At 36.3% G+C, this 26,494-nt stretch overlaps 1 protein-coding gene across 10 annotated transcripts in view; it reads left to right on the top strand.

Annotated features, from left to right (window-relative positions):
- The window catches only part of LOC105384133 (basement membrane-specific heparan sulfate proteoglycan core protein), a 150,459-nt gene that overhangs the window by 16,853 nt on the left and 107,112 nt on the right, over positions 1–26,494 (top strand). For all 10 annotated transcript variants that reach the window (XM_048632627.1, XM_048632626.1, XM_048632628.1 and 7 more), the window contains exons 2-3: positions 24,687–24,819; positions 26,177–26,258. In XM_048632627.1, the coding sequence (XP_048488584.1) occupies positions 24,687–24,819; positions 26,177–26,258 (215 nt within the window). The remainder of the gene's footprint in view (positions 1–24,686; positions 24,820–26,176; positions 26,259–26,494) is intronic.

Below are 26,494 nucleotides of genomic sequence, written 5' to 3'. Positions count from 1 at the left end.
GGCTCGCGCACAAAGGGTTCCGTAGCAGCAAATATAATAAACTTATTATGTCATTACAGTTAAATCAACCTATCTCAAAAACTATAAGAGATACTTTGATCAAACCAAAAATCGTTGAAAGAGTTAATTAGCATGCATCACCTCTATTTTTTTTAGAATTTTATACCCCGTAGTTATAAAAATAGAGGGGGGGGGACATACTTTTTACGACTTTGAGAGCTGATATCTCAAAAACCGTTCACTTTAAGAAAAATGTTTTTTAGAAAACTTTATATCATTTTAAAAGACCTTTCCATTGATACCCCACACGGGTATGTACATCGAAAAAAAAAATTTCATCCCTCAGTTACATGTATGGGGGGCCCCACCCCCAATTCTTTTTTTTACTATTTAGTGTCATATTTTTGTAGCGGTTCATACAACACATATTCGTATCAAATTTCATCACTGTAGTACTTATAGTTTCCGAGTAAATCGGCTGTGACAGACGGACAGACGGACAGATGGACAGACGGACATGACGAAACTATAAGGGTTCCGTTTTTGCCATTTTGGCTACGGAACCCTAAAAAGGGATTGAGGAATTTTTTGTAGTTAATTTGAGTTCGATAGATATTATGTGTAAATAGCTGTGTCATCACCATACATAGCAGATTCGCATATTTTTTATTCATCTGTATAACGAATTAGGATTGGACATTGCACAAGGTACTACATTCGAGTAACATAGTATCAAGAACCGGGCGACAAGATTTGTTCGATTTGAATCGGTCACACGACCCTCGCTAAGCAACAAACGCAATGGGATCGCTTTACTAGTCAAAATGAGCACATTATTGTCCCTATTCAATTTAACCAGATGACAAGGCGCCATCTCGTATTTATTCACCGAGTTCATTTTTATTGAACTTATTAATGCTAATAGGATAAATGTTGTTTATAAAATCTCACACTATCTGTGCCAATTCTGTCACTTATTATTATGAACTAATTTTACTTTGTATCAGTGTAAGTAATGCTCGCGGTGACATGGTCGTTTTATGTAGAGTTATTTTATTACTTACTCTTATTTAATTTAACCCAGACAGAGAAAGTTTACTTGGTGTTACAAATTGAGCGTATTCGACGAATTGTTTAAGACCATGGCCATGTTTGTGTTACAATTATAAGTAAGCATAGCATGTGTAATGCGATATGGTGTGATGCATCATGCATACCTTGCAGTAACGTCTCTAGTTCGTAACTCCTATTTAGATCAGTCTACGACATATTTTCCTTATGATATTTTCCCGATCAGGGCACATAGCCCTCGTTTTATACTCATTTTTACATAATTAAGCATTGATTTAAAATAAATATTTCAATTCTACTGTGAGCAAGCTCTAGACCAATCCGACAATTAAAAAAATGCGAATTTGTTTAAAATTTATAGGTAATCAATACATTTCATAGATACTTACATAGATAAGGCGACTCAGCAGCCAGGTGATTAAACTATTATCAGATGTAATGTGGTAAAATAATGACGACGAAGTGCCGCTATGGCTGCTATTGCTAAGTAAAGCGTTCTAGCAGGTTGCGTTGTTATCGCGGCGTGAAATTCTTCACGTTACTCAAGTTATAGGTAGGTCACACGTGTTTTCTTGTTTTGCTAACAACTCATTTCGGCGCAGCGTTTCCCTTTGTTTGGTAATGCTGGTCCCACTCGTTAACACCCTTTTAAATTAAAAGCTATGCTAATGAAGAAATTACTAAGAAACCTCACAGCCGTGCTATGATTACCATACGTATCTATCTATACATAGGTAAGTAAATTTTAAAGTTGTACTTTTTAAGGATACCGCTTAAGTTCTTGGGCCTTTGATAGGCTGCTAAGTGGCCTCATAATGGAAGTTGGAAAGATGAGTTGGTCACTTACTGCCGGTCCCCTTATAGGAGGGCTTACATGGAAAAAATGTGATTCATTTAGTAGAAGGCGGAGTTGGTGGGGCCGGCGGATCGGAAACTAATTGAGCGAAGAATGGCGGGCCAGCAGCCGCTTAGTATTCCATGCGGTGGGGTCCCGCGCCTCGTCGCGACCATCAATCTCAATATCGAACAGATGACGGCCCGACGGAAGCCTGCGGCGCCGACAAGGAACTCCTCTTAAAGCCTCGACCGTTGTTTTGTTAGCACCGTCTGAGCGCCGGCCGCTCCATCGATCTTATCATCTTGGAACTAGTTACCAGTTACCACGATAGACGTACTACTACTACGGTCATTCATGCCATCCAAATCCTGAACACAGAACTGTGAGAGAGAAACTCATCCTTGTAAACCAAGATCGGACAGCTCATGCATATAGCTACATCGCGCTCTCAACAAAATCCCTATTGGCTTTCATCTGGCGTTTGAAAAAAATGTTAATGTGCCCAGCGCCACTTGACTTATAAAAGGAATAGGATGTCAACCGCAGAAAAATAAAAGGGGATATGCGATATTATTGTATTGTTAGCATAGAAGACCGCGCTGAGCTCGCCTATAGCCAGGGAATAACAATGAACCGCCAACCCGCGGGACGCACACTACCCATTACTGCGCGGACCAAAATATGTTAAACAAGCTATCTCATACAGATTCCACTCGACAACTCACATTATACAATACATATATTAACATCATTCGTTTTTAGAAACTTAGAACTCTTATTCCTTAAAATACTTGGTGTTTTTAATGAACCCTTTTTAATACAAATTTAATCGGGAAAAATAGTAAAGTAATGGCTAACGATCGGTGATGGATGGCTGGTAATCCGCTTAGGCTCTCCACAAACTGCGGTGGAGTTGCTTGAAAAAAACAGCATGCAGTCTACCGCGTTAGATAGGTACCTACGAGGCTATATAGCCGCGGGCAGGATTATTCAATAAACCATCAAGCAAATGGAAGGTCTCTTAGGAAGGATAATCAGATACTACCTACCTAGTTTTAAGTGTCCAGACTGTCCAGATGCGTCGTGATTGTGATAAATATCAATCTAATCATTCACGTATTTATCTAAGTATTATCATATTTTCGGAAAACATGTAACTTTCCCTAAAACGCCCTAACCTTATAAAGATTAATATAATAAGACTGCTTTTTTTCTAATTATTTATTTTTAATTTCCAGCTTAACAAATCCTAAGTTACGAATGTCCGACCAGTCCGAGTGCCGAAACCAAAATAAACACACATTCACACAACTTTACTTTGTCTATAAATAATTCATCCTACAACAAAGCATTAAAATACATCCGTAGGTATATTTGCATGCGAACTATGAAAGGTATCTGAAAAGGCTAAAGATTTCCACTTTTCATTTCTTGGACAGTTTAAGTGGGCGCGCAAGTGGCGTCTGACAATGATCGTCAAAGCTATAGGTATTTACTTTTTGCAAACTCCGCCGAGTGGTGCCGGAATCCCCTTCCGACGACGTCTTACATACATTTCATGAGCTATTAAACTCGACCGCCGCCGCCACTGTAGCTGAACTCGCCCCGATTCTGCGCGAAAAAGATCTGAAAATATTAAACTTTTTCGGTATACCGAAAAAATTTGCAATCATTTTTGACACTACTTACTTTGTAAATGTTATTTCGTTTGACTTCGCTATTAGGGCTCCAGTAACACTAGCAGCATTGCTTATCGGTCTAATCTCTCATAATTTGTATGGATCTGACTGATGTTTGAGAGACAAGCGAGGTGGTGTTAAGACAGCATAATATTTTTGGTACTGGAGCGGTTTTCGATGATATTATTATTATTTTGCAAAACTATTAATAATATACCTAATAACTTAACAATAAAATAATTGGAACATAAAATTTACTGATTTAATTAATTATTTAGGAGGTATGATATTATTAACTAAAATATTTAGGCTATTCGTCATGACTGTGTGAGGCCAAAGCCCAAAATAATATTATTTAGTTTGCATTACAAATATTCTAAATACAGATTTAAATGACAATAACTTGAATAGAGCAACCGGTTTCAGAATACCTAATAATATGCGAAATGAACGTATAATATTAAATACCCACCTAAATATATTTATTTGCATACTGAATTGGAGCAGTCAATTTTAAATTTTTCAACGAAATCTCATAAACGGACATTTTGTTTTAATTACAATTACCATAATAAAGTACCTATACAATTGACAGAAAGTATATTAAAATCTAGTGAAAAACAAAATACTGAACAACTGCAAAGCTTTTATGATGTTTTCTTATACTGCAATTTCAAAATTAAAGCTTATGTTTATGGAGATGCGACACACCAGTTTTGGTTTTGACACACCAAACGAACATCTCCCTATACATATTTCAGCAAATGTAAAACGCAGCGGTACTGAAATCGTAATACAGCTGTGAACTTGTGAAATTAGGCGTGAAATGCTTCAAAGTAGGTACGTGTGTACCTATATTTAAAATAGACAGATAAGTTCATATTTCTTCTGTATGTGTTTACTTTATAATCCTATTTTATAAACGTGAATGTTTGTCTATAGATAGATGGATTTTTGTTACTCTTTCATGAAAAAGGGCTAACATTTTTTGACAAATAGCATCTATAGCAAAGCTGACAGTGACACTGTGTGTTAAATTAAATATATCATACTTTTTATTTCGGAATTTCCACAGAAAAACCCCTAAAGCGAAACGACATGGTGGGAAAAGCTAGTTTTTATATAAAACTAGCTGTTCCCGCGCGCTTCGCTTCGCCTTAAAAAGGTTTTTCCCGTGGGAATTCCGGGATAAAAAGTAGCCTATGTTCTTTCCCAGGGTCTAGACCGTATGTATACCAAATTTCATTCAAATCCGTTCAGTAGTTTTGGCGTGAAAGAGTAACAGACAGACAGACACAGTTACTTTCGCATTTATAATATTAGTTAGGATAGGCAAGTGCAGTAATATTGCGAGCGGTGGTGGCGTAATGGATAAGGCCTCGTCCTCTCAATCGAGAGGCCGTGGGTTCAAATCCTGGCCTGTACCAATGAATTCTTTCAATTGTGTTTGCAATTAAGGAGTTTAAGTATAATAATACCACGTTCTCTATCCTAAGTGCATTGTACTTACTCCAAAACGACGATATGGTCGCAACCTATCATGTGAGTACAAATGTGCTGCGAAAAATGGGTGTCTCACTTGTGACTTGTGAGCCACATCTGACTAGTGACTACCCCTTCGGGGATTACAGTCGTGAGTGCATATTTATGTATGCAGTAATATTAAGTCGATATTTACCCGAAAATCGGTCACTTCATTAAAAGCACATTGCATTGTGTGTTATAATTTATAATAGGTACTTACTAAAACTTAGGAACTTCTTGAACATCTAAAGTTGTTATTGGTGCTTTCTCTATAATTGCTCTTCCAATTAGGTATGTATTGAGTTTCAACAACCAATACAACAATAACACGCTTTTACAAATTAGAGCACATCCAGAACAGAAATCATAACATATCTATAGTGGTGGAAATCATACAATATTTTATATATAATCATTATTATATGATTCATTATTGATGTTGCCCTTAATATGCGCTTCATAGTTTATACAAAACATTATTCTGCAAAATCTGTCCAGTATTTTTTGAGTTTTAGCAGGACTAACGTACATATGTAATTATGTATGCAATTTTTTAATTGGTATAATAAATAATACCAATTCACCTACCTGTAAAAAATTACAAAGAAGTAATATATAGGGTGTTGCAAAAAGGGTATACTATGCCGAAACCTACATGTGCATCATGGTATATCTAAGCCCAAAACTGAAAAAAAAACATTCTCCATAGTAAAAAATCACGTGACCAACAAAGTTTCTATAGAAAATGTTTTTTTTTTCTCGAATTTTGAAATTCAGATTTTAGTTTCGGGTTTAGATATACTATGCTGCACATGTAGGTTTCGGCTAAGTATACCCTTTTTGCATCATCCTGTATAATTGTTTTATAAAAATCTGCAAGTTTAACAATAATGTGCACAGTATTGAGGTACTCCATACAAGACTGGCGTAATACCGGCACAGCGACGAAGCCAGGAGTCGACTCCTTGTATACTGCTATTTAGGACTCGCCGGGGAGCGGTAAGCATTCACTTATGAAGGATTTAGCAGCTTATGTCGCTATGGAGGGTTACTCTATGCCCGTCACAGACTTAGCTATAATATATATTAATATACCGTACTATAATATATATTTTAGCAAGCTACCATACGCTGAGAAATATACATTTTGCCTTGATTAAATGATGGTCGTTCTAGTGTTTGCATGTATATTACGGTATCGCTTGGTGACGTCACAGAAATATATATTATAGCTGAGTTTACGGTAATTTCGAAAATGTATACAAAATATATAGTAATATGCCTAGCTATAAAAATATTAATATTTATTTTAGCTAACTCTGTGACGGGCTTAACTTCACAAATAGCGTTGTCAGACTTGTCAGTTGTCACGCAGTAGTTATAGTGCCACAAACTTATCTGTTCCGGTGAGAGCGAACTAAATTGGTCCATACCTCATTACTTACTAATGAATTTCATATTGACATGTCATAGATTATATGGACCAATTTAGTTCGCTCTCACCGGAACAGATAAGTTTGTGGCACTATAATGTATCGAGAGAGAGTCGTGTTTAGCAGAGCTAAAAACTGCGTTTCACGTAAGGTAGAGTCGCACTTCAGTTGAAACAAAGAAGCGATAGGTACGAAAAGTATTTCGAGACAGAAGCGATATTGAATTTTCTTGATATTTATTTACAGAGAAAAAATTGCATCAATTACATACTTACGTACGGAGAGATTTTTAAAGTTATTTATTACTTACTTACATAGTCCGTCTCGGTATATTGATATTTTTTTTGCTTACCTCAAATATTTTTTATATGTTGGTATTGATCATGTAAGTAGTTGTTATGACCATAATGTTTCCACCTCGAAGGCTTTCTGGATCAATACGATACGATTAAACTCTTGCAATAGTTGAATATCAATTGACGCTTAATGCACGGCTCTACGAAACTCTGATATTCGGCGTCATCAGCGCCCAAATCCGCCTTGCTAATCGTCACGCTAAATGAAAAAGCAAACCGAATCAAGGATGAGTCATTTATCACTGGATGGATCATACTGTGCTAGAACTTGAATCGTAAATCGTAACCCGATATTGAGTAATGATTACAAATACGATTCGTCATCTCGTCATCAAAAGTATGCATTGCTACATTAAGTTCTTGGAAATTCGAGTAGGTAGAGTAATGAAAGTTAAGATATTCGTACATTGGTAGTAGGTACGTTCTGCGCTAGGTTTTTTCAATAACGAAATATTTTTAATTCTCTGTTAAATATTTGAGGTGGCAATGGGACTGACCTGCCCTACTACAGGATGCGTGACTGTTGAGTAGACGAGTTCCAGGCGAGAACTGGAACAGGCAAATATGCCGCATCTTTGTCCAGAAGTAAACTATTAAGGGCTGATGATTACATTGAAAGTAGTTAATATCTCAATCTTCGCTACTGATAAATTTTCCATCTTCGAAGCGAGTCTTGCATCGCATCGCAATGTGTTTTAAAGTAAGTACCCCTTTTGAAATGACACTGCAAACGCCAAGTTATTTTTCAAAATGGTTTTATAAGCGAGTTCAGACGCGGCTCCGGCGGCGGCGGCGGCTCTCCCCTCCCCTCTCCCCCCTTGTCGTCCTCAGACTGAAGGGTTCTTTGTCAGCCTAGCGCCCTACTAGTCTCCTCTCTTGTACAATTGTTAAAGATTCCATTTCTCCACACGCGCTATAAGTAGGGACAATTGTCAGCAAACGTAAGCTAGTTTGAGCCTTAAACACGAAAGAGATTTTACGAATAATTAAACCTGGAAATTACTCTGGAACCTGGCCGGCAATCATCTTCGTTTCATGTCGGTTGCAAGGGAGAAAAATACCTACAGAAATATACTGAGTATAATAACGGAATTTGTTTGTTGGATTGACAATAAATTGGTAATCTAGAAGAGAGTCTTCGAAACAATAGTATAGTAGAAAAAATATGACTTAGTAACTTTATTAATTCTTAAGTGCTTAAAAATTAATTAAAATGTAGTAAAATCAATGTAACCCCACTAGATATTTCATAAGATTTTCTTACTTATAAGATTACAAATAATGACTGGTAGGTGGCTTATACAGATGTCTACATAACCTAGGTGGTTGTGCGAATCCAGCGCATGTTTATGTTTCGTTCTATTTTAAATAAATAAACTTCCATATAAATAACTTGCGAAAAATCTTGCTATAATGTTAAACAGCTGCCTTCTTTGTTTGACGTTCAATGTAAATTTATAGTCTCTATGCCTTAGTTTATACTTACATTAATTACGTTTGAAATTGGTTCATACTCTTTTTTGCTAAATTCTGATTTGGGCCATGGTTTTTTTCAAAAGTAGCGATGACCCCACCAAAACAAAATCTGAAGTTTATATTTTCAATTACCTAAACTCCCCCATAGATTCACTGCCAAAACAATAGAAAGTCTCTCCTTATTGAGGGGAGTGATAATAGCCAATTTAGCCTTAACATCAACATTACTCCACAAATCCAATCTGGAGCCTTCCGAATACATGACTGTATCTTGCATTAGATAATGCAAGAAAATGTCATTGGAGTGGTAAAATGTAAAGTAAACATTGTGTTGTATCCAATTCCGTGCTGTGTGTTATTCTGAAAGGCGGTAATAGCGCGAGGCCCCTGAGCTGAAGTCAGGGCTGCTGGGAGCCGAGGCGTCCGCCACGACAAGACGCTCCGACGCATTTCCTCGGCAAAATCTAATAACAGCGGAACCTAGATGATAACTCTACGTATTTCATGCAGTAACAGATTTCCACGTTGACATTTAATGTAATATATCCGTTGAATATTTAATAAGTTGACTGTTGTGTGTAACAGTAGTGGTATCAATGTGGCACGTCGCTGTCGCTAGTCATATTCAAGTCTGTTTAGAGAATGAATCAAGGTTTAGATTATCTACCCTTCATTTCAAGTAGAAAAAATATGATAGAATATGTTTCTAAATTTCAATACATACCTTACATAATTATTATAATAACCTTAATAACTAGTAAGATTTCTATCTGAACTTCTATATTGTAATTGTGTACTTATTTGTACCCATTTGTAAATAAAACAACGTAGCCTGAGGTGTATAATAATTATACTAAAAGCTAATCTAGGTAAAAATTTTAGTGACATGCTGCCTGCTTGGTATAATAATTAGGTAGGTACTAGGTACTTCGATAAAAACACATTGCATCGGTAGCTCTACCAATATAAAATTAAAATGCATAAACCTAGGTTGCCTTTAATTCTAGTTCCGTATAAATAATTTGGAATCGATTTCCTAATGCACTATGTCTAGGTACATACGAGTATACAATATAAAATGGTGTGTCCATGTAGGTAATCATATGATGGGGTGTCATTAGATCAAGGTGCGCTATGAAATAATAATAATATACTTTCCTGAAGTGAGCAATCACAAAATAACTGCGTGTGTGATTGCTATGACGATATTCGATATGGATTTTTCTATCTCTATAGTAGGTGTATAATGTCATAGTAGGTGTAAGGCTCAATTGACATTATGCAATAAAAATAAATTCAAAATTATTTGGTAATAATTCATAAAAAGGACGCACCACAAGATTTAGCATAAAACGAGAAGGAGCACTATTAAAAAAATTAAGGGTTACTTTTGCCAAACATTTAATCAAAATTAAATCTATTGCTCGCTTTCTTCTACAAGCCAAAAACTTAGTTCAGAATAATACAAGCCGACCTTCAGGTACTTTTAAATAAAATGGATCCAATACTATGTTTTGCGAAAAGGTTGTCAATTTTTTTTAAACATCGACTTATAAAACAACGTAATCTCTAATCTTTTATCTCACGGAATTCTGACAGTTATCAATTTTTGACATGTCAGAGATCACAAACCTTTTTTGGCTGGGTACTTTTTTCAATACGAGTCTGAATATCATATTTTTAAATATTTAGAATGATGGTCTTTACGTTAGGCGCTAAAGAACCACGAGGACGCTTCTTACTGGGAGAGAGAAAGTCTGACTCTTGTGCTCTGTCAGATGGGGCCGCTTCCTGGGAAGGGCCAGGTTGTGGCTCCATAACGTTTATAAAAATCAACAAACTATCACAACGCGAAAGGTCAACGATAAGAAACCGGCCAAGTGCCAGTTGGACTCGCGCACTGAGGGTTCCATACAAGTCTACTTACCTGAGATATTTTTCCTTTTAATTTCATCATTATGTACATCTATATGAAATATTAGCTTGATATCTTTAACCAATTCTGAGAAAAAGGGTGGTGACAGACAGACGGACAACAATAAGGGTTCCTTTTTTCAGAATAGTAACAATCGGATCAATCGTTTCCGAGATATTCGTGGACAAACATACATACCAACAAACATATAAACATACTTATACAATAAAAAAAACATATTTGTTTATTAGGCTTAATGGATTGTCATATGTTAATATGGTGCAGTTCCAATAATCTTACATAGGTACCCATATACCGAACATATTATGTACTTACCGAATTGAGAATCTTTTATTTGAAAACGATTAAAAAGGTTTGTTATCCCTGAATTTAGTAGCAAGTGATGCCATGCTAAAGAATAAAATAAAGTAATTAAAATTAATTCGATACAATGGTCGTGAGTCGTGATTTTACTTAATATTATAAATGCGAAAGTTTGTGAGTATTGTGTGTATGTATGTATGTGTGTACTTTTGTTACTTCTTCACGTCAAAACAACTGAACCGATTTTAATGAAATTTGGAATGGAGTTAGCTGACACCCTGGATATTAACACATAATAGCTTATGTGTTAAGTTAATACAGGGAAATCCGCGATAAAAAGTAGCCTTTTTATCGCGGAATTCCCACGGAAAAACTAATTAAGGTGAAGCGAAGCTCGTGGCAACAGCTAGTATTGAAATATTTGTTATTTTTGTATTACCTACTTCACTTGAGCAAGTAAATATTTAGATTTATGTTTTTCTATGAAAACATTAAAAAAAAATATTGCCCTTAAATGGATCCAAATTTTACCTTTTTTCGGTGAAGAGCTTTTTTAGTGGTATCACTAATGAAATGTCAGAATTCCGCGGAATTAAAAATTAGAGTATAGGTTATAAATTTAGCATTTCTATGAATAAGTCCAATTCACAAACTCGGAAAACAATTAAATAACATGCAGTAAGTACTTACATTAGTACCTATTTACCTATAAATAAACATTGTGAATTTCGTTAATGCTGATATTATCTAGTAATATTTACACATCTGGCTGATTTTGACATCCGGTGTTAATAGTATTATGTATATTTTATCAAAATTTGTGTAAATGATGTTAAACATACTCACGTCTGTGGATGATAAGCTTTTATTAATAAGATTATCGCACGCTAAGAAGGAATTCTTACCGTGTCGGTGACCATGTGACCAACTCTAAAGTTTGGATTTGTCACCGTTGTGAAAGGATTAGTCAGTCAGACATCCATATTGTTAGACAGTCACTGAATAAGATACGCTGACCTATGGCCGCCGTATATAAACTGTTGAGTAATTACAGTAAAATATGATGAAAAAATTACTGATACAGAATAAATCAAACAATGAGAATACGCAGACTTATTGTCAAATATTGCCTTGATGGTGGCGAACCTTAATACGGATAAACCGTAAATATTATATTATATATTATTAAACCTACTTACTTACATAGGCATTTATTGATAATGATATTTGTCGAGATTGGTTTCAGCGAACGATATAAGTACCGACCTACAATCAACTCATTAAACTAACAGTATCGCGAAGTCAACACGAAGTAAAATTAAAATTTACGAAGTAATTAGTGTCAAAATTAAAACAATTAAAATCCGAAAATCGTGGTCATAACAAGTTCAGGATCGGGGGCCAGATACTTATCTAATGATGATGGGGTCATGCAAAATTATAAAGTATACCTATAGCATAACAAAAACAAAACACATTTGACATAATATTCGACATGGCAATTATTAGTGTCGAGTGAGGTGAGACATACGTCCAAAGAGAATATAAACACTTGATTACGTCACCCTTTGTCGTTTCGCTAGTTCTCTGAATACGAGTATGAATGCAAACACACGCAGCCGGATTCAAGGAACGTCGCCACTGTCGCCCCCAATTAGCCATCCAATAAACAAACAATCAAGTTTAATACACCAATGGGATAGAAGTAATGCAGTTTACGCTTCGTTACTCACTATCTATTAGTTAGCTAGGACCATATCAATTGATTGTGAAGTCTGGACAATTTTATTTTACACTGCAATCGCAATATTCGCAGTAATAAAATTGTGTTCGTTACGCTGACAGAAATACTGTAAATTGAATGTGAAACAAGTGTAAAGAAAAGTCAAAAAAATATTTGGTCTTTATTGGAGGACTCGCTAACAATTTCGGTGAAACAGGAAAACGAATTAGTTTCCAAATACTGCCACAAGCACGGTTAGTGGGTCAGCAAACATGCGGTGTAGCAGCTAATCTGTTTGTCGAGTCAACACAAACCCATCCGCGCCAGGAGCGGCACTCTAGCTTCAGAAATCCATAATTATTTCGGGGCGCTGCTGCGGCTGTGCTATCCACAATGCTATCTCGTTGCTTTAGACGTACGGATCGCATGACAGCTCTCTGAAACTTCTTATGTCTTGGTGCAGGAGTAGACCCCCTGGGATGGCGCGCCCGGTCGGTTACCACGCTATTTCACTTACTTGCCCGATTATTATTATTTTTGTACATATTCCTAGTGGATCCCGGCGCGGCGCAAGGCCGGGAATGGTTGCATGGGCCGATGATAGAATTGTTAGCTTTAAAATAAGTGGGTTGCAGCCTTGAACCATTTTACCTAAATTTTGACATGTTTGTTTACGATTCCTAATTCACCTAAAGTTTTTTTTATCGATGCAAGTCGGCTTTTCTATCAACGCTACAAGGTGTTAGTTTATAACTGTACGGAGCAACACGTAGCTCTTTTCAAAAACATACTAAGTTTATTGTTATTCGATTCGATTAAATGAATGAGTGTAGGATTATTGTCAGGCCGGCTCAGGATTAATGTATTCATTTTGAACCCTTAGCTTGGCAAGTGAACTCTAGGGCACACCAATCCTCACCGCATGGTGGACTGGACCTAAAACCCTTCGCTGGAAGGAGACCCGTGCCGTGCCCCAGCAGTCGGGACGTCATGGGTTATGAATTAAGATGATGAAACAAAAAAATAGTTATACGATCTCCCAGTATTTATAACTACTGTTCATTTAAGGCTGACTATGGCATGTCATCATAAATAAATCACTGAAAGAGTGTCATTCTGTTTTATAATTTTATTGAGTTTTAACTCAATGTGTAACTTATTTACCCAGCGTTGCCGCGCATACGATGTCACACATTATTGAATTTGTAGCGCTGAAAATTATTCACTATTGCTGGCACAGAAAAGATAATGATATATATTTTTTGTAAGCCTATTACTAGACCGGATGGATGCTGTGAATTCAATTTAAATATAAATTACTTGAGCTTTTGACTTGTTCAGTGATGGAAATCAATAGACAGTGTCTGCAGTTGGTATTTCCTTTGTTGGAATGGAACTTATCTTATCAATTATCGTTTATCGTTGTTACAAAAGATCACTCCCGTCAGACTTCACGAGGACTTACTACACTGCCGGGCAATGAAAAAGTTCCACTCACAAAATTCCGACAGCAAGCAACCTCCATTTTTTCAAACATTTAATTTAAAATTGGAACAAAATATTACCGATTTTAGTTGGTAATATCCTGATGCTCTGATAAATGTACTTCAATGTTGCAGAAGACGGCAATAAGCTAGCCTTTTCCGTTTAGTACCCGTGAGTGTAGCTACTAAAATAATAGTAATTGTAATACCAACTATGATACTAAGAAAGCAAGCCTAACTAATGCGTTTATAATACAATCAACTCACGAGCAATGAAAAAGTTTCTGTCTAATTAACGACAATGACGAGGTGGAACTTTTTCATTGCTCGTCTGTGTATTTCCAGTGTCCAGTTCAGGAAATTTATATAAGAGTGTTAATTTAAAGTTTAAAGTGTATTATTGTTTTTATTATTTTGATAAGTATTATTTGGTACACTGCGTCAATTCATTTACCTATAAGTAATTTTAATTTACATTTTTACATTTTAATACGATTAAGACTGATTTTCGTTCATCGGCTTAACGAGGCATACTACAATACATACTTACTCTATATTAATGTTGTTAATTTTTATTTATGTATATCAAATTTCATTCAAATCCGTGCAGTAGTTTTGGCGTGAAAGCGTAACAGACAGACAAACAGACAGACAGACAGACAGACAGACAGACAGACACAGTTACTTTCGCATTTATAATATTAGTTAGGATTAGGTTATAAATTATAAGTTAGGATTTCAGACAAAAATACAATTGTATCGTCTTCTAATACAGCATGAATGCGAATAGTGCGTCTTCTTTTTTCACTTTTGAAGATTTTTCTGTTTCTAGATTTACATAATACCTACTTCCCTGTTGAGATTTCAACCATTGTCATTTATTTCGAACAAACTAGAATGGCCTCAAGCGATTCAACAGGTGGTATTGGATTGGTCCATTATATTTGTATTCAGTATCAAACCATGTCGAATATTTTCCTACCAATATTATTCGTGTTCAGAACTTTCACATACTTAGAAAAAACCTTTCAATTTATTAGGTAAAAAGGTACCTAAGCCTTATCATTAAGTACCTAGATCTGATTTTACATTATTGCAAATATAAGTTCGCTAATAAATGAACGCATTTTGAAGAAACATGTCTGCCAAGAGTGTCGCATTTGAAAAGTTATTCATGAAAATGATTTTATACATACGTATCGTAAATACCTATAATAATTTTAGGTTAAGTTATCCGATTACTTAATTATTTATTTAGAGAATTAATATTTCGCGAAGTTTTTCTTTGTTTATAATTTATGTGTAGGAAATAGAGAGCAGGTATCGGGCGGTTCACTAATTGAGAAGACAATTAGACGGTCGGCCGGGGTTCATTATCGCGAAACCCTCTGAACAGCTACCTGTCTCGCTCTGAAATCTACCTGTCTCCACCTGCCCTCCTTCAGGGGGCCGTTGAATTCACACTATTTTATATTGTACTAGCTGTTCCCGCAAGCTTCGCTTCGCCTTAAAAAGTTTTCCCGTGGGAATTTCGGGATAAAAAGTAGCCTATGTTCTTTCTCAGGGTCTAGACCATATGTTATACTAAACTTAATTCAAATCAGTTCAGTAGTTTTGGCGTGAAAGAGTAGCACACAGAGAGACAGACAGACAGACACAGTTACTTTCGCATTTATAATATTAGTTAGGATTGAATGTATACAGAATGTCCCGAAAGTCAACGTCATGCCTTGGAGGCTGATGGACCAGGCTCAGAAGGGACCAGAATATCGCAATTTGTCATGCATGCTCTTTTAGTGCAGTTTTTTTGAGAATCTATTCTATTCTATTCTATTCTCTGTTGGGGGTGACAGTACCTGCACCTGGCTCTCTCGAATGGAACCTTTGTGCATATCCCCAAGGTCTAAACTGCCTTCCTAAGCTTGGACCATTTCCCACCACGCTGGTCCACTGCGGGTTGGTGGGTTCACATATCTAGATGTGCTAAATCTAGATATGCAGGTTTCCTCACGATGTTTTCCTTCACCGTAAGATTTTGAGAATCATTATGAGATATTTTAATTAAAAAAGAGCTCGATCGAAGGAAAAGTGTTTATATATTGAGATATGCCAATACGTTTTAAGTTGGAACGACTAATGTACTTATAGGATTTTAAGATAGCATAGGTATCACAAGATTTTCCAATCATGAACTGTGCAGCGAGCACTGGATTCGATACTATTTTGAATCTACACGAAGGGTCACTTTTACCAAACGCTAAACGTTTTAAATACATTTTGTACTAACTGACAGACAGGCTACTAAATACGTTTAGCGTTTGCTGAAATTCCACCTAACATATGGAAAAAACAAAATCACTTTTGGAACTAACTTTGCCTTACATTTTGCCGCAAGCTTCGCTTCGCCTTAAAAAGTTTTCCCGTGGGAATTTCGGGATAAAAAGTAGCCTATGTTCTTTCTCAGGGTCTAGACCATATGTTATACTAAACTTAATTCAAATCAGTTCAGTAGTTTTGGCGTGAAAGAGTAGCACACAGAGAGACAGACAGACAGACACAGTTACTTTCGCATTTATAATATTAGTTAGGATTGAATGTATACAGAATGTCCCGAAAGTCAACGTCATGCCTTGGAGGCTGATGGACCAGGCTCAGAAGGGACCAGAATATCGCAATTTGTCATGCATGCTCTTTTAGTGCAGTTTTTTTGAGAATCTATTCTATTCTATTCTATTCTCTGTTGGGGGTGACAGTACCTGCACCTGGCTCTCTCGAATGGAACCTTTGTGCATATCCCCAAGGTCTAAACTGCCTTCCTAAGCTTGGACCATTTCCCACCACGCTGGTCCACTGCGGGTTGGTGGGTTCACATATCTAGATGTGCTAAATCTAGATATGCAGGTTTCCTCACGATGTTTTCCTTCACCGTAAGATTTTGAGAATCATTATGAGATATTTTAATTAAAAAAGAGCTCGATCGAAGGAAAAGTGTTTATATATTGAGATATGCCAATACGTTTTAAGTTGGAACGACTAATGTACTTATAGGATTTTAAGATAGCATAGGTATCACAAGATTTTCCAATCATGAACTGTGCAGCGAGCACTGGATTCGATACTATTTTGAATCTACACGAAGGGTCACTTTTACCAAACGCTAAACGTTTTAAATACATTTTGTACTAACTGACAGACAGGCTACTAAATACGTTTAGCGTTTGCTGAAATTCCACCTAACATATGGAAAAAACAAAATCACTTTTGGAACTAACTTTGCCTTACATTTTGCCGCAAGCTTCGCTTCGCCTTAAAAAGTTTTCCCGTGGGAATTTCGGGATAAAAAGTAGCCTATGTTCTTTCTCAGGGTCTAGACCATATGTTATACTAAACTTAATTCAAATCAGTTCAGTAGTTTTGGCGTGAAAGAGTAGCACACAGAGAGACAGACAGACAGACACAGTTACTTTCGCATTTATAATATTAGTTAGGATTGAATGTATACAGAATGTCCCGAAAGTCAACGTCATGCCTTGGAGGCTGATGGACCAGGCTCAGAAGGGACCAGAATATCGCAATTTGTCATGCATGCTCTTTTAGTGCAGTTTTTTTGAGAATCTATTCTATTCTATTCTATTATATTCTATTCTCTGTTGGGGGTGACAGTACCTGCACCTGGCTCTCTCGAATGGAACCTTTGTGCATATCCCCAAGGTCTAAACTGCCTTCCTAAGCTTGGACCATTTCCCACCACGCTGGTCCACTGCGGGTTGGTGGGTTCACATATCTAGATGTGCTAAATCTAGATATGCAGGTTTCCTCACGATGTTTTCCTTCACCGTAAGATTTTGAGAATCATTATGAGATATTTTAATTAAAAAAGAGCTCGATCGAAGGAAAAGTGTTTATATATTGAGATATGCCAATACGTTTTAAGTTGGAACGACTAATGTACTTATAGGATTTTAAGATAGAATAGGTATCACAAGATTTTCCAATCATGAACTGTGCAGCGAGCACTGGATTCGATACTATTTTGAATCTACACGAAGGGTCACTTTTACCAAACGCTAAACGTTTTAAATACATTTTGTACTAACTGACAGACAGGCTACTAAATACGTTTAGCGTTTGCTGAAATTCCACCTAACATATGGAAAAAACAAAATCACTTTTGGAACTAACTTTGCCTTACATTTTGACAGTGACAGTTGACGATACGCAACGTTAACGGAGGATCGAAACTAGTGTTCACGACTCTGTTCGTGAACGTGTCAAATTTCGTGGAAAAACGGAAATAAATAGAGACCATTTAAGGGTCTGCAAGGGGTAATCGAGGGTTGGCATTGTCATAGAATTATGTAGTAAACGATGCTCTACAACCTTGAAAAAAATCACACAGGTAGCCGAAGAGTCTAGCTAGGTGCTGAATGATTCGAATTCAAGTAAATGATTATGGATAACTGTAAATAAAATTCAGAATATGACGAAAAACCAGAAAATTACACTCCCGTATTGTAACAACTTTGTCGTAATTATTAAGAATTTTCATATGATTTTTATCATATTATAAAGTTAAAGGCTTGGACTAGGCGCTAAATACCTTGTTTTTTAATAAACACACACTTATTTTGTGTAAATTAATCCCAAACTTGAGCAATTTTTTTCCCTCAAATCTTCATACAAATATCTATGGCGGCTTTCTGTGTTATAAAATCATAAACACAAGTGACGTTTGACTCAGTTGGCCGCTGGCCTCCAAAGAAGGGTCACGTCGGTTTAGGCAGCACTGACAGCTCGCGATCTTATCGTGTACAGATACAAAATCACTGCACATTGGTTGTCATTGCACTTTTTCAACTTTTATGACACCAACATAATTTGATTTGAAATTGAGGAATCATAATTCTTCCAGTATATTCAATACATTAAATTAAATTAGATAGTGTGCAATATTCTCGTGACATTACAGTCTCGTAAAGGTCTGATGGCAGGAATATAGCGAATGGATCTAAGTGATGACAATACGCACGAACATTAGGTTAGGGATCAAAAATACAGTCTCTTGGTGCTGGTTGAGGTATGGTCTCGTGAGGATCTGATGAGGGCAGTAACACGGTGGTGGCTCAATTTTATTTCAAAGATGTTAATAGCTAAAAGCATCGAGTTTAGGCTATTAAGTATGTTTTTCAGAGAGAGAGAAAGAGATTTTATTTTTCCTCTGGATGTGTTAGGTTTACTGGGTTTACTAAGTTCATTCTGTTAATGGCATCAAGTTGTTATGTGTTCATAAGTAATTATTATTTATTAACAAAATGATGTTGGTTCTCCACGAAAATGTAAAAATAAAAATAAAATAAATAAAAATAAATTCGTAACGTAAAATTGTCAATGACGGAATTCCTTCTATTCCTTGACAGTAGCCTAGACAGTAGATTTGAAGATAAAGATACATTTATTCGACACATAGACAGCAACAACAAAAAAAATACAGATTTAAAGAAAAGAAACACATACTTATACAAAACAACAAAGAAAAAAAAGGAGTCCTTCGTCAAGTCGCGCGCCTTAGAGTCGCGCGCCACGCGAGTTGGCATCTTCTGTTTTTTTATATCGTCAACTCGCGAGCCCATGTAAAGTACGGTCAGATGCAAACGAATTGAAACTAAAAAATATAGTTAAATATTGTCTCCCTGGCTGATTAGCATAAGAAGGTACCGACTAGACAGTCACCATTAAAGAAGATGCTTTGATTTCGGGATAAAGATACAGTAAAGCCTCTGTTGGAAGTGCGGAATAAGGCAAAAGGGGATGTGACCTATGACGCATGATACCCAAAATTGCTATCTCTCTCATGCCGTGCGCAAATTTTACCTGCCATAGCTATGTCCTTGTTTTTGTTGCAAAAACCGTCATTAAAACTACATTGTTTTAGTGATGTCGTTTTAGTGTTACTCCTAATTCGAAGCAGAGATGTACAGTGCATTACTTACAGCGCAAAAATATTAAAATGTGGCAGTTTTTACTGTTTTTTATGTATTGTGGGGGTAAGCCTATAATAAATTAACTTTACTATATTACCAAGTCTACTTTGCCGTAATATAAACACAGTGTTACGTTTTCGTTGTGTTACCGTTACATTAAATATCGAATTAGCACTAAAATTTAAAACAAATTTCGTTTATTTCATTGGTCAAAGAGACAGACCTAACTGTAAGAATTACTTCCAGGAAGTTCATCGCAAGCAGGTCCATTTAGTAATAAAATTGCACATGAAATCATAACATCCCAGCAAGGAAAGTCGGTACTGCTTCGTGCAGGTTATAAATATAACAAAGACCGAACAAATAAAAATGGTTGGTGTTCGCAGAGAACAGTTTGCCAAGCGAGATTAATTACTGATTTTATTTTAAAGTAAAGTCCTATAAAATACCCTATACATTTTAAGTAGTTACCTTAAGCATAATAAATTATTACTTTTGTGGTTGACTCTACATATTTTCACAGTCGAGCGAGTTGACAACAAAAAAAGTAGGTTAATACGGGAGGGGCAACTTGCGCGTGGCGCGCGAGTCTAAGGCGCGCGACTTGACGAATGACTCAAAAAAAGGATACACATCAAAATAACTGGAAAAAATATAAGCCCCAATTTACTTGTGTGGGACAGGGAGTACCATAATATTTTTTTTGGGGTACTCCCCATCTATGCGAAATATCAGCTTGATATCTTTACCCGTTTCTGAGAAAAAGGGCGGTGACAGACAGTCAGTCAGACAGACGGACAAAGAGATCCTATAACGGTTGCTTTTTTTCTTTTGACGTTCGAAACCCTAAAATTAAGTAAAAATATTATGCTGCTACCAAAAAATGTACTTAAAGGTATTGAAAAAGCGGTATACAGGGTTATTGGTAAGTAGACCTGATCCTTTCAGGAGGTGATAGAGGAAGGCATTTCCAGTCGATTATACCCTATAATGCATTATCCGAAACTTAACCATTTCTAAGATATTTAATATTTAAAGATTTTTTGAATTTTTGCCAAAATTTCATGTTTAAAACCGAAAATAAAAAAACTAGCCATATTTCAATACTTTTTTGGTTTGTTTTGAATTAGTAACATCTTAATAAACTTATTAAAATGATCAAATGTGCATTATTTGACTTAAATTAGACACAATACCTCAAAATAGATAAACATTTTTTAAAAATATTCAAAACCTAAAAAGAAATAAGTTAAATTGAAAAAGAATTTCATACAACAATTTTTTGTGCACTTCAGCTTAAAAACATTGTCAACTTATAAGCTTTCAAATGAGATATTTCAATATCAAATCGATTTAGGTATCACCAAGATATGGCCAAAACAATCAGAAAAGGTGGACAAAATTCAACAGAAAAACTAACAAAATTAGCGCAATTTAAAGGTAAAAAGTGTGATGGTTTTCAGTCCTGTTCACTTTAGTATGGAAACCCCTGTTGAGTTTTCTTGACAAGTCCCAATGTTAATGGAAAGTATCGTAGGCGGGGACCAGCAGAGGGTTCACCATTTAGCTGAATGTTACTTAGAAAACGGCCTTGAGTGGCGGTCAAGTTGTTCCCCGCCTGCGATACTTTCCATAAACATTGGGACTTGTTTTCATGTTTTTAGCGCACAGTCGGGTTTTTCGTTTGTTTATAATTGTATTTTTTTATTTGTAACTTTTTAGTTGTTTTTATTTTATGAAATTTTACGTCAGTAGTTCATGATCATTTTTTATTTCAATAATTTTGGTGTTGTTATTTAAATACCTTCAATATGCATATTTTTGTAATGTGAAAATCAAGCCCTTTCATTTGATACCTTACACGGCAAAGTTGAATTATTATTTTTTCGATCATCACGTTATGTCCTCTAGAGGGCGCTATGTACATTTTAATGGAACGTCACATAGCCTATAACCATCGCGCCATCAATACGCTTCTAACAATACCTCATACATCAAAATAGAAACTTTGTTGGACATGTGACTTTTTACCATGGAAAACGAATATTTTTTTTTCGCGAATTTGCCAATCTCGTAGAACAAAAGTTGTCCAGAATGACTCCTTGAGTCATCCCCTTTTGGCTTAGTATAGCCCTTTTGCGACACTATGTTTGCTTTGTCGTCGGGGTTCAGTTGGCTGGAGGATGCCCGAAACTTATTATCTACACTTTAATACTTGTAGTTACCTTTCTACAAGTAAATACCACATTTGTTTGAGAAAGCTAATCGGGTTCCGAGTATAGAGTAAAGTGGCACCCCTATTAATTTCTACTCTTTCCTGGTGCCTACCAGTGTAAGTAAGAATTATACTTATTTACCCTAAAATCACCCAAAATGTACTTGAACATAATTGTCAATAACGTTGGCGAGTAAAAGTTTATCGACCCACTGTGCAAACTTACATGTGTGCGTGTCACTGCGTGTGCTGTGTGAAGAGCATTGAAAACCCAAAATTGGCGCGGCACGTCACCCTGTACGGGCCCTTAAGTGCCATCCATTCTATTAGGTACCGCTGTACCAGAAGCAAGTAAGTTTAAAAATATCTATATCGCGGAAATCTTGAAATTTCTTTTATTCCATTTAGAGCGTGGGTGTTTTATCTATATTGGAGTAGGTATTGCAACAATAATACTTACCTACTACTTTATGTTATTTTTTGAATGAAAACCTGATTTTCCACAATACTTCTTTCCGATATTAGGTTACTGTAAATACTTTATTATTTAGTTTCTTGCTTGTTGTACCAATAAAGGGTCTGCTCCCAAGCTTTTAGCTGCTACAATTTTTTTTAAACTGTGGGTAGGTAGCTAGGTAGTAGTCAATGTTTTCGTTTCGTATTATACACGCTGATACAAGTGAGTATAACATTACTGTCAAAACTTTATTCTGGAATTAGAAAAAAGTAATAATAAACAATTAAATAATAACTTTTTTTATTTTTTAATAATATAATAAATAATAACTTTTTTAACTTATGTTAAGGCGTTTAACCGCACTACGGTTGAACGGCTGTGGTTTTTAATCGCATGATATATTTTTTATGTATGACTAAAAAATTAAGACAAGCGGTCAAGTGACGAAAAGTGACTTTTATCCCGCGTCGGTCGCGGTCATTTTAAAACCATGTACTTTTTCGAAAAAAAAATCTCTATAAAACCGCGTCAAAATTGTGATCTATAGAACCTAGTTGGCGCGCACTCCCTGCGTTTAGCCGCAAGCGGTTTTTAGGTTTTAGTAGAATTATATTGTATCCATGAAGGAGATGTACCTACTGATGCACAATTTGTAAAATCTAAGCTGGCTACCGACAATCTTGTCAGGATGTTCTCTCAAATATTTAATTGAAAGATTTACCGCCATTTGGCTCAAGCGGTTTCGCGGTTGTAGCAATTAACCGCTAGCGGCAAAAACGCGTAGTGCGGTCTCTGCCTAACGGAGACATTAAATGTGAAATTCGTCAAAAGTTCTTTGGTATATTTTGAAATTGTAATTTACTATTATGCCTTAAGAATCGCTACCGTCATAGGTAGGCGTAGTGATTGAAAAGTGTACCAGTTTTCTTTATTAGGAAGCTTTCAGATGTTAGATGCACTATTGGTTGCATTGGACGCTAACGTGCACTTACAATGACCGTTCGACCGTGCTGAAAACCAACATTTCCATAAACCTCAAATAAAACACGTAACGACATAGTTTTAAGATTCATAAACGTTTGCCCCAATGTTGAATTTTGCGGTCACCGACCAACATACGCTGCCTACGATATACACCGGCTGCGGTTCGGCTCAATAAAGAACTTTCAAAATAGCTTTATGTGTTTTGATTAGGTTTCATTTTGGGATTATAGCTTTTATTATGTACCTATTGACATTGAAATCTTGCTACGTTATACAGGTATTGTATAATAGTAAAAATGCAGCACAACCGCTTAGTATTTCTTAATCCTTACGCCTCGACATAAAAGTAAAAAAAGAAACTTTAAACATTTCACCCTCCACTAAAAGCTCTTTAAAAAACGCTACGAAAGTTGAGCAAACAACTAAGAACATGGGTGTAAGTAGTAGGCTAGACCAACAAAGAGAAGACTAGCGCTTCTTTATGATTCTGCGAGTACGCGGCGCATCAACAGAGAAAATCAGAACACTCGTAAATGCCATAAATCTGGCGATTGTCAACGTTAAGCTAAATGCCTGTTATACGTAGTGGGAGGTCGTGGGGGCTTCCTCGCCGGCCAGGCTCCAGCCCCATTACGACGCCGCGCGCGTCCCGCCCGCGTTGAATGGATCATGTTGGACTAACTAAAATTGCGAACAAATCCCCTCTTGTTCCTTGGCCCCATCACTTGCTTATAATTGCGGCCCTCCACTCGATTTATTAGCAAATCATGACTCTTCGCGTATTGGAGCTATTATTTACGGTTTGGCTGGCTAGAATTAGAGAAAAAAATGTTTGTTTATAGCATTCCAGTTATAGAGGTTCGGTTCTTAATTTAAAAATGATTCTCGGCAATTAGCAAACGCGTCATCGTTGGAATTTGGAATGAAATGTGCGGGTGGGAGAGGTCAACAGCATTGAATTTCGTATATTTACTTACAATAAGCAGTTTGTTTAGGTATTTGGTAAAGGTATTATTAATATAACGGTGGGCCCTTATCATGCACGTTGTGAAAAATATTTAAGTATGTATGTATGTATTAGGTACAACAAAAATAAAATAAAATAAAATCTATGGTCCTCCCTCATATTCAAATTACACATGACAAAGTCTTGATAAAGTAAATAAAAATCCATAAAATAATAATCGCGAACTTAGTAATAGAACAAGTTATTTTTTTCTTTACAGGCAATAGCAGCAGAAGATATTTATTGGGAAGGTGAAGAAGATGCCAAGAACGAATACTTAGAGGTGAAGGACGAAGGCCTCGACATCGGCGTCGCACTCCGGAGACTCAAGCGACAGGCCTCCAGTTGGTTCGGTCAGTATCTTACAATATTTATATTCTGTTATGAAAATTAACCAAAATCGGTTCATCCGTATAGGCGCTAGGGTATGGGTACCACCGTATGGATAGCTATCTGTATAGATAGACAAAGCCACGTTATAATTATAACACCTGTATTTATCACACTTAATTTAAATAAAATTTTAAAAATTTAGACATTAAAGTTTCGGCTGTTAACTATTTTAACGGCAACATCTTTCTAATCTCATTTTGCTCTTTTGCCATCTATCACAGAGATTCATCTAGAATATTAAATATCCTGCATACTTGTATCTGTACTGTTTCATTGAGTTTTACGAAGCTTCTTATTGAATAAACGTTCTGGACTTAAGGGATTAAAAAACGCTTCGGAGGCTTAGCACCTGCGGTGTGAGAGGAGTGTCTTGCAGCACTGGGGGTTTACTCTATACTGACGAAAAAGGAACAAACGAGAGCTGTAGTGCAATCGGCACGTTTTATATGGGATAGAGTCGTGGCTCGCGCAGTAATGCTCCGAAACATCCTTATTCGTCATATAGAGTGACCCCCCTGTAGTCTATTTTAAACACGCGACAATGAAGGTGAAATAAGCTCCTACTTAGCTATTTGTAGAGTAGCACATACGTGGTGTTGCAAAAGAGGTATCGATAGCCGAAAGATAAGGTTCTTTTTTCACTTTTTAACCGACTTCTCTCTTTTTAACCGACTTCGAGAAAAGAAGGAGGTTCTAAATTCGACTGTATGTATTTTTCTTATGTTCACCGATATCTTCGGCAGTTTTGTTCAGAATAATGAGCTCCACTTCCTCCCTCCACTCGACCATTTCCTCAACACCACGTATGTCGCTACCAATACTTAAGATATTAAACGTATTACATTTTTGCACACCCTGTATAAGATTGGTGGTCGATGCAAGGTCACACTGGTCACAACTCGGCTACTTCAAGTAGGTAGCGTTTTCCCCAGCGGCCACCGGCTCTGTAGAAATAGTAAATTGAACTTGGTTGTTATTGTTACCGATTGTTAAAGAAATACTACGTAGTATGTAATAGGATCCTGCACCAACATTCAATTACAATTGTTCTTGCAAAATAAGCGCTGGACTGGTGCTACATCTTGCATCCCACTATTGGGTTTTTTCAGAAATCTTAAAAACATAATATAGTTACCTACATAATATGTCTGGATATAATTGAAACCGTCAGCAATCCAAATACATAAGTAAGATAAAAAATAAAGACTTCGTGGAAAGAATAAGTACATAAAGCTAACTTTACGAGTATTATATTTAATCATCCACATACTCATACTATAGTAATGCCGTGTCTAACTATGATCACGCATTTTTCAGATAAGTTCAACTTGATCACTGGAGGCAGTCCAAAAGAACCGGACCCCGGTAGCATCGACAGCCACATCGACGAAGACACTACGTAAGTATTAGTGTTTTAATGTATAACCTAAACGAAGTTAAAAACCCTCGACATTCAAACACTATACTCTGTCCATTATATTATTGTTTTTTAGACATTCGAAATCCCATACATATTTGACGAGTGCAAAGGAAAACCAACTTTACTTACCAGACATAAGGAAACGTCAAAAATACAATAACATAGTGGAAGCTCTATAGTCGTATAAATTTTGAACAGCTACGCCGATTTTCATA

The sequence above is a fragment of the Plutella xylostella genome, chromosome Z, assembly GCF_932276165.1.
Source record: "Plutella xylostella chromosome Z, ilPluXylo3.1, whole genome shotgun sequence".
Taxonomy (NCBI): Eukaryota; Metazoa; Arthropoda; class Insecta; order Lepidoptera; family Plutellidae; genus Plutella; species Plutella xylostella.
The sequence above is the reverse complement of the archived record's forward strand: the minus strand, read 5'-3'. Positions and strand labels throughout refer to the sequence as shown.